The 15824-nt window shown below is 34.4% G+C and overlaps 1 protein-coding gene across 4 annotated transcripts in view; it reads left to right on the forward strand.

Annotated features, from left to right (window-relative positions):
• The window catches only part of pard3ba (par-3 family cell polarity regulator beta a), a 177472-nt gene that overhangs the window by 140190 nt on the left and 21458 nt on the right, over positions 1-15824 (forward strand). For all 4 annotated transcript variants that reach the window (XM_067405388.1, XM_067405390.1, XM_067405389.1 and 1 more), the window contains one exon: positions 7765-7873. In XM_067405388.1, the coding sequence (XP_067261489.1) occupies positions 7765-7873 (109 nt within the window). The remainder of the gene's footprint in view (positions 1-7764; positions 7874-15824) is intronic.

The raw sequence follows: 15824 nt of genomic DNA on the forward strand, positions 1-15824 counted from the left end.
ACTGGTGGGTTGTAGTATGATTTAATTTTAGCTAAGGGACAAAGTTTCTTTGAAACGGGCCACTGAATTACAAAGGCCGCCTCTGTCTGGGATGTCATTGTCATTTTAAAAATGTATCCGCCTCAATTGAGCACATATGTATTTTATGCACATTTTTTGAATTGATATGCATCTTGGCATTTCCATCCAGTGTTTTTTTATGCTGTATTATATTTTGGCAGAAACTATGATTACCATTAAACTTTTTGTAAGGTTGTCATACAGGTTGGGCAAATGTGTTCTTATTTTTTTTTCTATTTCTTTACTTTATTTTTCTATATTTACTTTATTTTCCATAATTCATACAAATATCATAAATTAATATGGGATCTCCTTCAAGCATAATTTTTTTTTATTTTATACTAGTGATGTATAATTGCATCAACATAAAAGTTTGTAAATAAATAATAAAATCATAGATTCTTATTGTACTACAGTTTTATTATCTATATTTTATTTCATTTTATGTAGATTAGTTTTGAGGGTGAGTAATTGATGACAATTCTCATTTTTGTGTGAACTGTCCCCATAATGGTATTTTTGTTTGATAAGCAATCATGGTACTGTGTTGGGTCACCACAGAGTAAAATCAGTCAATGTCTGACAAGAGGGACTAATGTGACAGTATGAGTAGATCACACAGGGTCTTATCAAAGAAGAAAGTGTGAGAAACATCTCGCCTGGACCTATGAATCGAAACCATCGCTAAAGTGTGTGCGCACGTCTCGATTTTCATGTCAGAGAGCAAATAAGAGAGAAAGATAGCGGGAAAGAGACGGTCAATTAACCACAAAGTAACAGCCAGACAGATACGCGAAAGCCCCCTCCTCATCTCGCTGTCTCGCTTTCTCCGAGTGCTGATGTCTCATCTACTTTAGCAGCGTTCTTAATTACCATTCTCTCTCGTGTGTGTGTCGCCTGACTGCTCCTACCAGCCCTTTGTTCTTGCTGGCATTCTGTGCATAATAGATGTGACTAATAAATGTTAGTGCTCATCAAACATGGAAAATAGAGCCTCGCTTTCCTTGTTTAGGAGAGTTTGAGCGCAGCACGGCCATTTTTCAGCAGAAATGCTGACACAGAGTCAGTGGCAGCCAAAAACGCTGGACCCAGCTCCAGATATCTGGACAGCATCCAGCACTGAGGAATGGGCTTAATCGAACTAATGGCCACCAGCCGTGTACTGTGGCCAACTCTAATTCTTTGAAGAAACTGCTGTTGCTTAACGCCTTCCCTCCATTTCCCTGTTGTTCTCCATCACGTTGGAGTGGTAAACACTGTTAAGATGGATGTGTAGCCGTTTTGCTTGTATTTCAACATCGTACTGTAAAATTAGTGCTTAGGAAGTAAGGTGTAACTCTCAACGGTTAGCGTACTGTCCATATTTTTTTTTTTTACCATCGGTAAGTAGTTTCCACCACAACACCAAAATTGTTTCTACTAGAAAATTATAAATTATTGCTTATTATAAATTAATGAGGGATCTCCTTCAAGTTTGCATTATTTTATTTTATTTTATTTTATTTTTTATTTTATTTTATTTTATTTTATTTTATTTTATTTTATTTTATTTTATTTTATTTTATTTTATTTTATTTTATTTTATTTTATTTTATTTTATTTTATTTTATTTTATTTTATTTTATTTTATTTTATTGATTTTATTTTCTAGTGCTATGATTGACTTAGAAAGGTTCCTGATGAAAATGTACTTAAAATATAATAATAACAATAATACAAATGTGTTAAAATAAATAAATAAAAAAATTAAAAATATATTGAAGTCTCCTCATGAAAATCTATTACATTTTACAATTTGATTTTATTTTATTATTATTTTTTCTATGCATGATATATGACATTATCTATTTTCATGTCTAAAATTTTACATATATAGATGTGTGAAAAGAGACATATTTGAATTTTATTTTTATTTTAATAGTCAGTGGCTTTGACTATGACTTATACATTTTCATAGGTACTTAAAATATAAAATAGAAGTAGCAGTGGTAATAATAACAATACTTGGTAGTAATAGAAGTAGTAGTAGTAAAATATATATTTATATGATTAAAAACAAATTCTAGGTTCCATAAAAAAATGTACTACAGTTTAACTGTAAGAACAATAGCTTTGATTTTTGGCCTGAAATATAACATTTGTGTAAGGAGAAAACTAAAGTTGGACAGTAAATCTAAATATATTCATATCTCATTCCCATGAGCATTTCCTGTGCTGATCCTTGTGGCCACACACATCTCTGACAGCTTATCAAGACTATATAATTGAAGAACGGACATATTCATTAAGACCTCAATGGCAGGTGTGTTTAGAAAAGGGTGTCACTTCTGATTACGGGTCTGTGTGGTGGCGTCCAGCTAGAAAAGATGGCAGCCTGTTGTCAGATCTCATTATACAACACGTCCTGCAGAAATAAGATAGAGGTATAGAGATGAAATGAACGGGGGAGAGGAGAGAAGTGCATCACGGTTTCTAGCATTACCTGTATGTCAATATCTATTCATTCAGGGATTATTTGGCCCTCCAGGCTCCATGTTTTGACAGCTTCATAGTCAGATTGTGGAGTAATTCCCCTGTCTTTAATCATATTCATTAGTTAGTGAAAACTGATCCAAGACCAGCATTCCTTGTTAGACAGCCTATGTATATACATATATACACACACATATCTTTATCAAACACTTTACAGTCTTCACTGCGTAAATTATAAATTTAATCTAGATTAATCCTTATTAAAGCTACAATTTTCTCTGTTACTTTTGATGAACATTAATGACAGACATCATCACAGCAACTGGTTTATTAGGCTGCTATCACTTTAAGAGCTGCCGCTGCCAAACATGGTGCGGATCTGACGTGCATTTCATTTTCTCACAACGTTTTAAGTTTATTTAAGATGTTATTTAACTCATTTAAGACTGATCTTATGAGGATACTCAACAAAGCAGGCATTTTGGCATAATTCTTTCGGTGTTGTTTGTTCAAGCACAAAAGAGAACTCGATACAGGCGCGTCTTTCTATGCACATGAGTCTTGTGTGTGTCACAAGACACGACATTGACAGACAGCGCATTCTTGTTTGTCTTGTTGCACTTGAATGGTTTAAAAGCATTTGCATAAATAAGAGCATGATCATATAATGTAACGCTAGCCAAATTATGACGGAAAAAACAGATGTTGACAGAATACTTTTAACACGTTTTTCCTGTCACACACACACACACACACACACACACACACACACACACACACACATATACATATATATATATATATATATATATATATATATATATATATATATATATATAAATATAAATATATATATATATATATATATATATATATATATATATATATATATATATATATATAAATATAAATATATGAGTATTTGTTTTATAAAATCGTGAAAGTTTACAATTGCCTAATATTTTAATACAAAAGTCAATTCATGTGAAAACACGGTTTATCTGTTACTTTACAGCAGCTTCAAACTTATCCAATCGGAATTTGGGTCAAAAAGTGTTTTATTGTGAGTTTTATTGACTAAAGAAGCCTGTTTACACCCAATGTCCAATTTAAGTGAAAAGAGAAATATAAAAATATTCACAATTTGTCTCATCCAATGCAAAAAACATTCTAAATTTTCTCAAAAAAAAAAAAAAAAAGGGCTATCACAGCACAATATTTCAGAAATGAAAGAATTTTTAAACATTTAACTAATATATACAAATAAATAAGTTTTTGAATAAATAAAAGGTAAACACTTTAGTTTCGGGTCCAATTCTCACTTTTAACTAGTTGCTAATTAGTATGCATATTACTAGAATATTGGCTGTTTATTACTTATAAAGCTCATATTAATGTTTTATTCTGCATGACCTTATTCTGCATTAATACCTAAACTTAACAACTACCTTACTAACTATTAATAAGCAGTAATAAGGAGTTTATTGAGGCAAAAGTCATAGTTAATAGTTAGTTAATAGTGAGAATTGGACCTTAAACTAAAGTGTGACCATAATAAATATTTAAAAAATATATAAATGTTATAAAATATATATTTTCTAACCAAATCTTTAGACATGATTTGGTGTGAAGAGGGTAGGAAAATCACTCACAGACTAGATCAAGCACACTCTCATCATAGTGCTGCTTTCTGTTGCTCAACGCAAGCGCTAATTAGCTTTACTCAAATGTAACATAAACAGGTAAATCACAGCAGGAAATAGCCACGGTCTGTGATGATGATGATCTCAGATTGCTCTGTTTGTCTAATTCTCTGCCTCAAAGAAGGAAAGGTAATATCTCCGGCCTTTCTACGGTTTACGCGGTACCCGCTATCAAAACACACCAAATGAACTGGTGATGACAGCCGGCCTCTCATTTGTACGTGTATGTGTGTGTTTAACCATCCATGTAAATGTGTGGTATTTTTGCAGTATTTTTCTTTCTTCAGACATCTCCTTCTAAAGCACTTCAGGTCTGCTCCAGTCCTGTAACTAATATGAATATGATGCATACATGCTCGACGGGAGCTAATTAAACATTGATAGTGTTTCTCATTCAGAGGGTCATGTGGACTCTCAATCAAAATGGCAGCTCTAATTGCGTTCTGTGGGATTAGATAATGGATGCCGTTCCTGCGCCACGTGTCCTCCACCAGCTGCTGGAGTGCCATAGATCGCTGCCTCTAGTATTTTCAATTATTTTGAAGTTGGCAACATCTGTGGATGGAGTTCATAGAAACTTATACATAAATCCAATGCAATTTTGTTTGGACATGGATCATAGCACTACCTGGCAATTTCATACGTTCAGTGTAAGTCGATTATATTTATTTATTTGTTTGTTTAGATTTAATAGTAACACAATTAATTTATTTAACAATTGCATATTTGGTCATTTATTTAGCCATTGCAACAATGGCTATTTATACTAACTCCGCCCACCAATGTCTGGTTGGGCCACATGTGCAGCACTCAATGCTTGCAGTGGTGTTGACTGTAGGGAGTATGGCGCGAGAAAGTAGCTTTTGACACAATCGACCAGAGTTCAAATCAGCCAAACTCACTCTTTACCCTTTTCCCATCACATATCAGATCAGAATGGCATTTATTTTCAATAAAAATCAGGAAAATATTTGAAAAGTGGAAATAAAGTGCCTAACGAGTGTTTAATAATAAAGTATTTATCGGGTGGGTTTAGGGTAGGTGTAGGGAGGGCTTTATTGTCACAATAAGGCGGCATCCATTTAATAATTTTAATAAATATAGTCATTTACACTCTGCTATTATTGCATCCTGTTAATGTACAACAATACTGAGATCTGCCACTATTATAAGGTATAAATATTATAAGTATAAATAGAATATATTTCTATTTTCACTAAGTTTAAATAGCCGCTGCCTTATTTAAAACTAAATATTATTTATATATTTTAAATAATTTATTTATAAATGATATAAGTAATATCAGGGATGGCATTAACACAGTCACTATATAATATAAAATTATGAATTTTATATACATAATATATACATTTTTAAATTTTAGTCTTTTAAAAAGTCATCTGAAATAATAAACTAAGTGCAATGTAGTCAGTGCTTCCCACACATAGACTTTACTTGGGCGGGCCGGCTAGGTATAATAACGGCCGCCCAAGTATATTTGGAGACACATTTTTGCTAGATAATGAAACCATCCGCGATCGATAAACTAGTCTTTTCTTACCTGCATGTTATGTGTGCGTCAGAACTGTTTACTCCCGCTAACATTCCCACGGGCGCTGCATTTTGCAAAGCCACAAGGGGGGCGCTGTTGCATGTTCTACAGGCTCACGCAACAGCGCTTCAGTCTGCTTCAAAGTGATTCTCAATCAATGAAAAGTGCAGATTTATACCAAGCGATTACTGATGAACTCAAGTTGATGAATTATTACAATGTCTGCTTTATGGCCTTTATATTAAATGTTTTATACGGTTTAAGAATCTGAAGGATCAGACATTTCAAAATAAGAGTCCCGGTGTATTTCGGGCTTGTTTATAATTAAAAGTCACACACTAAGTTTTTTTCTTTTTCTTTTGGCCATTATTGGTATTTTGGTTACACAAATTGTATTTAATTAGATTTCTTTTTAACTCATAGTAAATTATTGTAGTCTCCCCCAAATGAAGAAAAGACTAGGAACATTATTTGACACATATATTATTCATTATATAAATTTTACTAGTAAAATCTGTGTCCCATTCACTGAGAGAGACACTATATGACAGCAAGGAGAACATAGGATAAGGAGAACCATTTAAATGCTGTAATTTTGCATAATTTACCATGCATATTAATGCATAATATTAGTATGTAATTAAATGTAATAGTATGCTTTGTAATTAAAATTAATTTCAATAAATAAAAATACTGTTAAAAAAATCACACATTATTTGTTTGTCACATGTTGACCATTTTTGTGCCGTGGGTAATAGGAGGATTTTTTACCTGGCTATCACCGCAAGTATATTTCAAACCTGTGGGAAGCACTGGTAGTGTTGTCACAAATATTGATACATACCGATACTGAAATATCTGAAACGCTTCTAATACTCATTTTCCGCAGAATAGATACACGATACCAGCTGCTCTTTCTCTCTCTCATCTCTCAGACAGTGAGTTAACACACAAACCCTCCTCCTCTCACTCACTTGTTTCATTTGCTCCGAATGAATATTGTTGGTGTTAAAGGGCTTGAATTTTGCCTTGAGGTTGTGCGTATTGAACATAATATTACTCATTCCTACAGATTTTGTTCTCACACTCAAAGTGCAGCACATAAAGCCACCTCTCAGTACTAAATTGAGTTCTTTTTCACCGCTTATTGCACTTAAACAGTCAAATACACACAAAATAATGTCAAAATTGGTGAGTTTTCTCAAAAACACAGTCAGTTATGTTTTAAGTGAACACAAACAGTTGAGAAAGAAAACTCATGTGTAATAGTATAATGGATCCGTGCGTCAGCTCTTAAAGTGACAGCAGCCTAATATACCTGCTGCCAAATTATGAGATAATATTAAAAAAATCCATATGGCAGTTTTCCCCCATGATATCAATGGCAAAATTGTGACCAGTGAAAAGTGGCTAGTAACTTTGGAAAACCAAAAAAGTTAATGTCAAGCCCTGAGCATAAAACATTAAATTTGGTAAGGTTTGGAGGTGCTGTACCATTCATTTGAAGTGAAAGTTGAAGCAGTTTAAATGGTTGATTTTATAATGCTAGTTCTGCTTTGAATCAATACATGCCCTTAGGTTACATGTGTGTTTATGGAGCTCACAGATGGATAATTTAATACACTGAATTTTACATCAAATGCACTGTATTTTTGCTGCATTTGATTTGGGAGTCTGACAAACAGAATTGCACATTAACTTCGGCCTGAAGTCAAACACTTTTTAAACGTTAGGATGAGACAGATTTACTGTGATATAACTGATTGCTGTATTTGCTGTAGTGACTTGTATTTGCTACTAGATTTTCCCTTTTCATTCATACCCTTGTTTACATTTTCATCTGATGGACTTTCTTTTTTTGTGACTGATTGCAGTATATTTATCTAATGATCTGTGAGGTCATTGCCTAGATTTGTGAAGATGTTTTCCAGAGTGTTTGATTGGAGTGTGTCTTGTTTCTCTGTCCGCATGTTGCAGTAATGAAGAGCGATTGCAGCAAATCCGAAATCAGCTTCAAAAGGTGAGACCAACTCCATCCTATGAAGACCTTACCGCCCGAAGACGCCAGGAGTACGACCCCTCACGAGTGAGTGCCTGTGTGCTCTCTTGCTTTCTTTCAGAAGAGACAGACTGAGGTCTGGCTGGTTTCTCAGGCACTGATTTAGAGCTCAGATTATCAGGGTTCATCTCACGCCGTTTTCAGGCCAAATCTAAAGTACTCCGACTAATCTGTTCATCTGCTTAGACTCAGCACCCTCTCACTGTGTTCCTGTTCACGGGAATAATTATTATAATGTGATTGTTTAGAATTATTGATTTTATTTATTCCAATACTACAAACCTAATAGTGTTGTCACGATACTAGAATTTCTAAGTTCGATACGATACCTTGAAAAATATCGATATTCGATACCATTTTCGATACCACGGAGAAAAAAACTGCCACAATATTAAGGGGTTATTTTTTTATTTAAAGCTAAATATAACAAGTCTAGAACATATATTTTACATTAACAAAACTGTAAACAGTGCTCAAACAGTGCTCACTGGATCGACATGAAGTCGTAAAGTCACCTTTATTTATATAGTATCAAATTGGAGGATAGAGTGTCAGTAATGTATAATAATAATACCAACCTCGAGAAATTCTTTATACAGATATGGGTGTCGGTCTCTCAGGTGCTTTGCTATATTAGTGGTGTTAGCGCCTTTTGTTAGCACTGTTCTGTAGCATCTCTTGCATATTGGCTTGCTTGTGTCCTTCAGCTTTCCATGTTCATTTGCCTCATATGCAAAATATTTCCAGATAGCATTCCTGCTGTGTTCCTTATCAACCAAAGCCGGTCGCGCGGGCGTTGCACTCGCCATCTTTCCATTCACTTCACTTTTGCTAACCAGGGTAGCGTTTCCCAAAAGCATCGTAAGCCTAAGTTGATCGTAGCTCCATTGGTTTCAACTTAAGCTTACGATGCTTTTTGGAAACGCAGCCCAGAGCGAATGAGACGAGTGAGAGTGCGCGTGCGCATGTGGTGGTCGTCAACGCGCCTTTGGAGAGAAGTGAAAGTGAAAGCGCGGCTAGTATCGATACTTCGGGAAATTAGTATTGGTACCGTTCAGATATTTCAGTATCGATATTTATCGAAATATCGATATTTTTGACAACACTAAAACCTAATGTCATATTTCATGATCTACCCTATGATTTTCTATTATTAAAAAATGGAACATAGTTTTGACTGCATTTGTCAAGCTAAAGCAGCCAGCCCTGTTACCAAAGTTACCAAAGAACAAACTGATATTTTTCTTTAATTTATGGGTAATTAAATTTTATTAATATCTACAAACCGACATTTGGTTCCAAACTAGCTAGTCCCTGCTGAGTGACAGCTTCATTTAGACTAATCATTTAGATTAAATCTGGTAACTCGGATACTTGCAACTGTAAACTTTTTATTACATTTTATAAATGTATGTATGTATTTTTTTATTTCTTTATATATTATTTTATATTTATTAAATTATTTTTATTTTATTTGTTATTTTTATATTTATTATAAATAAATAAATAAATTGTATATATAATTACTTTTTATTACACAATTTATTGAATTATTATAAAATTTAAGTTATTTTTATCTTATTTTTGTTTATGTAATATTTACTTCTAGAACAGAATTTATTTATTTATTTTTTTTTACATTTAATAAATTAATGTACTTTTATTATTTATATATTATTTTATATTTATTAAATATTTATTTATTTATTTTTATTTATTCTTTTTTATATTTATTTTAAATAAATTGTATATTTAATTACTTTTATTACACAATTTATTTAATTATTATATAATTTTAGTTATTTTATTTTGTTATTTTTGTTTATTTAATGTTTACTTCTAGAAAAGAACTAAATTTTATTTATTTAATTATTTTTTATTTTGTTACACTTTATAAATGAATGTATTTTTATTATTTATATATTATTTTATATTTAAGAACACCAATCTTAACTTTGATTTGCTTTTTCACCCTTTAATTATGTCATTTACTTTTCTGATCTGCCCTAACTATAAAACTATATCGCAACCACTCATTTCCATATATCCCCACCTTTCTTTTTCAACCCCTTTGTGTCTTTTTTTGGAGAAGGTTTGCTTTAAAATTGAAGACTTAAGAAATCTGTGGTATGGTGTTCTGCATACTGTATGAACCCAAATGTATTTTTAGATCCTGATGTTGTCTAGTTAGCATGTTCTCTAGGTAGTAGTTTGTGTGGGTGTGTGCGTGGGGGTGTGTGTGTGTGTGTGTGGCGGGCGTCTGCATTGCCCAGAGCTGTAAGTGAGCTGACCCATCCCTTGACATCCCGCACCTACACGCCTCACTGCCGGGCACACATGCAAATTCAGCAGCAATAATCCTCCTAGCTTCCCATCGTGGTTTTTGTTTTTTCATCCGTAAGACAGCAGCACATCTTAGTAGTAACCGAGCGCTGTTTATCACCCATAAACCCCCAGCACCAGACACGTCTCGCTTAATACATAACTAAAACGGTATTAATAAATAACTCTTTGGGTCATTAAGGAAGCAAGATATGCGCATCTCGCCGAATGATCCATGCGTTAGTCTCATTTGGTGGCCCCCTCCCACTGCATTATGGGAGTCTGTCATTCATGGCGATGATGCTCAGAGATGAGTGTTAGCATTAATGCTCTCCTTTCAGTCATAAAAATAAAACGGGCACAAAGATTATTTTTCCACAGTCATTTTAATATTCTCTACAGTCACTTCAACCAAAGCAATACACAATTACATAGAAGTGCATGCCTATTTATTATTTATTTATTATTTTTAAGATGTCACTCCAAACCAGTGGTTTATATATGTTTATATATATATATATATATATATATATATATATATATATATATATATATATATATATATATATATATATAAACATATATATATAAACCACATATAAACCACTGGTTTGGAGTGACATCTTAAAAATAATAAATAAATAAATAAAGAGAGAAAGTCATACAGGTTTGGAACGACAGAGTAAATGATGACAGAATTTTCATTTCTAGGTAAACTATCCCTTTTAGTGTTAAAATAGTATCGAGAACACTTGCTCAGCTCGCTGCTTTTCAAGATTTTTTGCACTCTCTTGGCTCCTTGTGTAAAAATAAAAAAATAAATGACAAATAGGGCATCCAACATGATGTTATGAAGATAAGACATTGAGAGACATGAGATTTATTATTCATGAAAGATAGCAAAAAATATGAATAAAAATATGCTGAAACAGTAGGAAAAGAAAGGAGAAGGCAAGACAGAACCACAGATATGAGAAAATTGTACAATTTCGCACAAATCTCTTCTAGAAATCAAAGGTTTGAAAATGGCAAGGGTGACTGTCAGCCGTTCTCTTCTGGGGCACTTTAAAACAAAAACTCAATCTAAATTGGAACGAAGGCTTTTTTCAGAAGCACTTATCGGGGCCCTGAACTCTGTCATTTGAGAGCCCGGAGCCACGCTCGCGTCCACCCAGATGTCCAGCACTTCATTTTCGAGAGATTGAGGGGTTGTGTCCAGGGCTCGGCAAAGTTTACAATTATAGTTTATATGATTACACACATCTGCTGGAAAAGCCAACTTCATTGAGACTTTCCAGGAACGTCTGAGTGAGAAAATAGAAGCTCTGATGCTGGAAGGAAAGTGACGTGTTTAGTGTCCGATGTTGCATGATTTTTTTTTTTCTTTTGCATTGTTTGTTAAACTATAGGTTAGTGTTGTCAATAGATTGACCATTCATTTTGATGCATTGAAGCAATTGAACATCACAGTTGTTCTAATGAATGGTGTAATGATTAACAACGATTAACAGTTTTACTAGTTGGTGATATTGCATTCCTTTTGCCGTCAGCCAACTTCAGTGATTACATTTGGTTTGAACAACTTCCCATTACGAAATATCTGTGAATAACGTTATGCAATTTACTCTTATTCAGACCAATCTAAAATATTTCTGGGCATCATTAAACACATTTAATCACAGTTAAATCAGACTGTATTTACTTTGCTAAATGGTAAAAAATGAAATTAGTTTGTTTTTCTACATAGAGAATCATCCACTTCCATGAAGCATTGTGAATGTTATGATCAAATCAGTCTTCCTACACTTTTATACTAATACACAAATAATTTACATTACGAAATACGTTACTGAAAGTTTGAGCTCAGGAAAACAGTTAAGACTTATTTAACCTTACAAAATATTTCTGTTTCAAATTAAATGGAATTTTCTATTCATCAAAGAATCCTGAAATCACATTTTCCACAAAAATATGAAGCAGCACACCTGTTTTCAACATTGATAATAATAATGAATGTTTCTTGAGCAGCAAATCATCATATTAGAATGATTTCTGAAGGATCATGTGACACTGAAGACTGGAGAAATGATGCTGAAATTTCAGCTTTGATCACAGGAATAAATTACATTTTAAAATAGATTCAAATAGAAAACAATTATTTTAAATTGAAATAATATTTCATAATATTGCTGTTTTTACTGTCTTGGTGAGCAATTACCATCTTACCAACCCCAAACTTTTTAATTATTAATAGTTGTATTAAACCATTGCTTAAACCATAGGTTGTCATATTTAGAGCTGGTTGGTGGTTTTAATGTTGACTAGAATGTAGTCATTGTACACTGTTTTGACGATGTTTGTGTAGTAAATGAACTTCTTCATTGAGAAGTGGCAGTTTACTGACAAATAGATGAATGAATATGTGAAATGAATAGAAGAAAGACGAATGGTTGCTGTCAGTATAACAGAAGAAATGGAGAAGGACGTTCAGGCCACCATAAGGACTAGCATGTGGTGTAGACACACACACACACACACACACACACACACACACAGATACGCGCACACAGCAGGGACTGTGGGGTGTGATTCATTAAAAGAAGAATTTAATTGGATTACAGACTGGTTTTCACAGACCGTGTGTGTGTGTCCATCACAGGGACCAAATGTCCCCACAAGGATAGTAATACCAGTACTTTTTGGACATTTTTTTGGTCCCCATGAAGAAACATGTTATAAATCATACAAAATGAAGTTTTTTGTAAATGTAAAAATAAAGTTTTCTGTGATGGGTAGGTTTAGGGTTTGGGGATAGAATACACAGTTTATACAATATAAAAATCATTATGTTTATGGAAGGTACATGGAAAACATGGAAACCCAACATGTGTGTGGACAGCAAATTGTATGGCTTCTTGATGGGTGATTTGCTGTTATTCTAAGTTATGATTTTGCCATCTTGAGGGACCCAAATGATATCTAGAGAGCAGATTATCATAGAGACTTTGAGTTGGGAACTTCTGCCTTGGTCTGGAAATTACACAGAAAACCCAAACAACTACCTGGAACACCATTTCAACCACCCAGAATGCCTCAGTAACCACATAGTACACCGTATCAACCACATATCAATGCTTGCTGGTGCCCAGTACTGGATAATGATGTTTAGTTATAGTTTTAGTGTGTTATTTCTCAGACACTAGTGTGTCAAACAGGTTTTTCGTGCATAAAATATCTGGAAGATGAAGTTGGGGTAGGAGATTATTTCCTTTTTTATTTTCCTTTATGAACTACTTATATTGGCCAATACTGATATGATCAGAGATACATCATACATCCCTCTTTACAAGTCATGCTCGTATTTTTAAGTTGATGTGAGACCAGTAGTTCCAGAGTAAAATGAGAGCAGAGAGGAGACGGGGCAGATGCAGAGACTGAAGGAGAGAGAGAGGAGATGGAAAATTAAGACGGTTGTCATTCAGATTGTTATCCTCTCTTCCTCGCTACAGAACAGCTTGAGACGAGCATCCTGGCCCTGTCAGGTCTAATTAAGCCAGCATCTGCATCTCCAAACACACGCACCGGCTTGACGGGCAGCCGTGACGGCGGAGTGTAAAAAGATTGAGTGATGGCGACTAGGTGGCTCTCCGCAGAGCCGACAAATAATCCCAAATTCTAAATCCAGGTGCCTGGGTTGTCATAACATATCAACATGAGCTCACGGAGACAGATTAAGAGTGAAAGAAAGTGAGAAAGGCAGGGATGGACAAGGAACAAAAGGCCTCGACTTCTCTTTGCTCTAGCAAGCAGGTCACACCTTCTCCGGTAGGTCAAAGACAAGCCTTGCAGGAAGGCCAACTTATATCATGGAGCCTTAACCTTGGTTTGAAAGCTGGAAACTGTGGTCGGGAATCTGAATGAAGCCACTAAAACAAAAAGAAAAGAGCAGTTGGAGGGAGCAGTCAAGGGACCTCAGGGGAGGAATGAGCAAGGACAGAATAATAACTCTCTTTATATTTGGACTTAAAAATGTTTTGCACTTTGGTGGCGGATTATGGCAATTTAAACTATGTTTCATAAAAAGCCCCATTTATAGTTTTCAGTTCCCTAACATTTTCTAAATGTTTGTTTTTATGCAGTTAGACTTTTCACTGTTTGCATCACAAACTGTCAGTCTGGGATTTTACAGTGAATCTTTCTGCAAGTTACATAGCTACTCCAGCAGGCTCATTCAACTGATTCATTTAAAGGTGCCCTAGAATTAAAAATTGAATTTATCTTGGCATAGTTGAATAACAAGAGTTCATTACATGGAAATGACATACAGTGAGTCTCAAAGTCCATTGTTTCCTCCTCCTTATATAAATCTCATTTGTTTAAAAGACCTAAGAATCTCAACATAACACCGACTGTTACGTAACAGTTGGGGTGTACGCCCCTAATATTTGCATATGCCAGCCCATGATCCCAACATTATGAAAGGCATTAGACAAGGGCAGCCAGTATTAACGTCTGGATCTGTGCACAGCTGAATCATCAGACTAGGTAAGCAAGCAAGAACAACAGCGAAAAATGGCAGATGGAGCAATAATAACTGACATGATCCATGATAGCATGATATTTTTAGTGATATTTGTAAATTGTCTTTCTAAATGTTTCGTTAGCATGTTGCTACTGTTGGTTAAAGTTACCATCGTTTCTTACTGTATTCACGGAGACGAGAGAGCCGTCGCTATTTTCATTTTTTAAACACTTGCAGTCTGTATAATTCATAAACACAACTTCATTCTTTATAAATCTCTCCAACAGTGTGTGATGTTAGCTTTAGCCACGGAGCACTATCAAACTCATTCAAAATCAAATGTAAACATCCAAATAAATACTATACTCACATGACCCGAAGCATGCATGCAGCATACATGACGAACATCTTGTAAAGATCCATTTGAGGGTTATATTAGCTGTGTGAACTTTGTAAATGCACTGTTTTATAGAGTCACGAGCTCGATGGGTAGGGAGCACGAGATTTAAAGGGCCAGCAGCCCCTGAATCGGTTCATAGTTAATGATGCCCCAAAATAGGCAGTTAGAAAAATCTATGGGGTATTTTGAGCTGAAACTTCACAGACACATTCAGGGGACACCTTAGACTTATATTACATCTTGTAAAAAAACGTTCAATGGCACCTTTAAAAACTCTGAATCATTCAGAAATTAATAAAGTATTTATGAGTGAGCAGAGCTTGACATTCATTTATTTGCTCTCCTGCCACTGTGGCAAGTGGTTTTCCAAAGTTACTAGCCTCTCAGCTATGAGTAAAATTATGTGCAACATGCACAATCCCACTCCGAAATTCAAGCCCTGTAGCACAGCAAATGAAACGAGTGAGTGAGTGGAGGCGGGTTTGTGTGTCAACTCGTTGTCGGAGAGAGAGAAAGATCAGATGATATTGTGTATCTATTCTGTGGAAAATGAATATTGGAAGTGTTTCAGATATTTCAGTATCAATATGTATTATCGACGAAAAATGTAAACACTACATTGGACTTTTTAAAAGACTAAAAGTGAATAATGTATTTATAATATATAAAATTAAACCCACCAAAGTGGCTAGTAGGAGTGACTGCGTTACACGCCACTGCTGAAATCCACCCGC

This window comes from Chanodichthys erythropterus, chromosome 12, assembly GCF_024489055.1.
Source record: "Chanodichthys erythropterus isolate Z2021 chromosome 12, ASM2448905v1, whole genome shotgun sequence".
In the NCBI taxonomy this organism is placed as follows: domain Eukaryota; kingdom Metazoa; phylum Chordata; class Actinopteri; order Cypriniformes; family Xenocyprididae; genus Chanodichthys; species Chanodichthys erythropterus.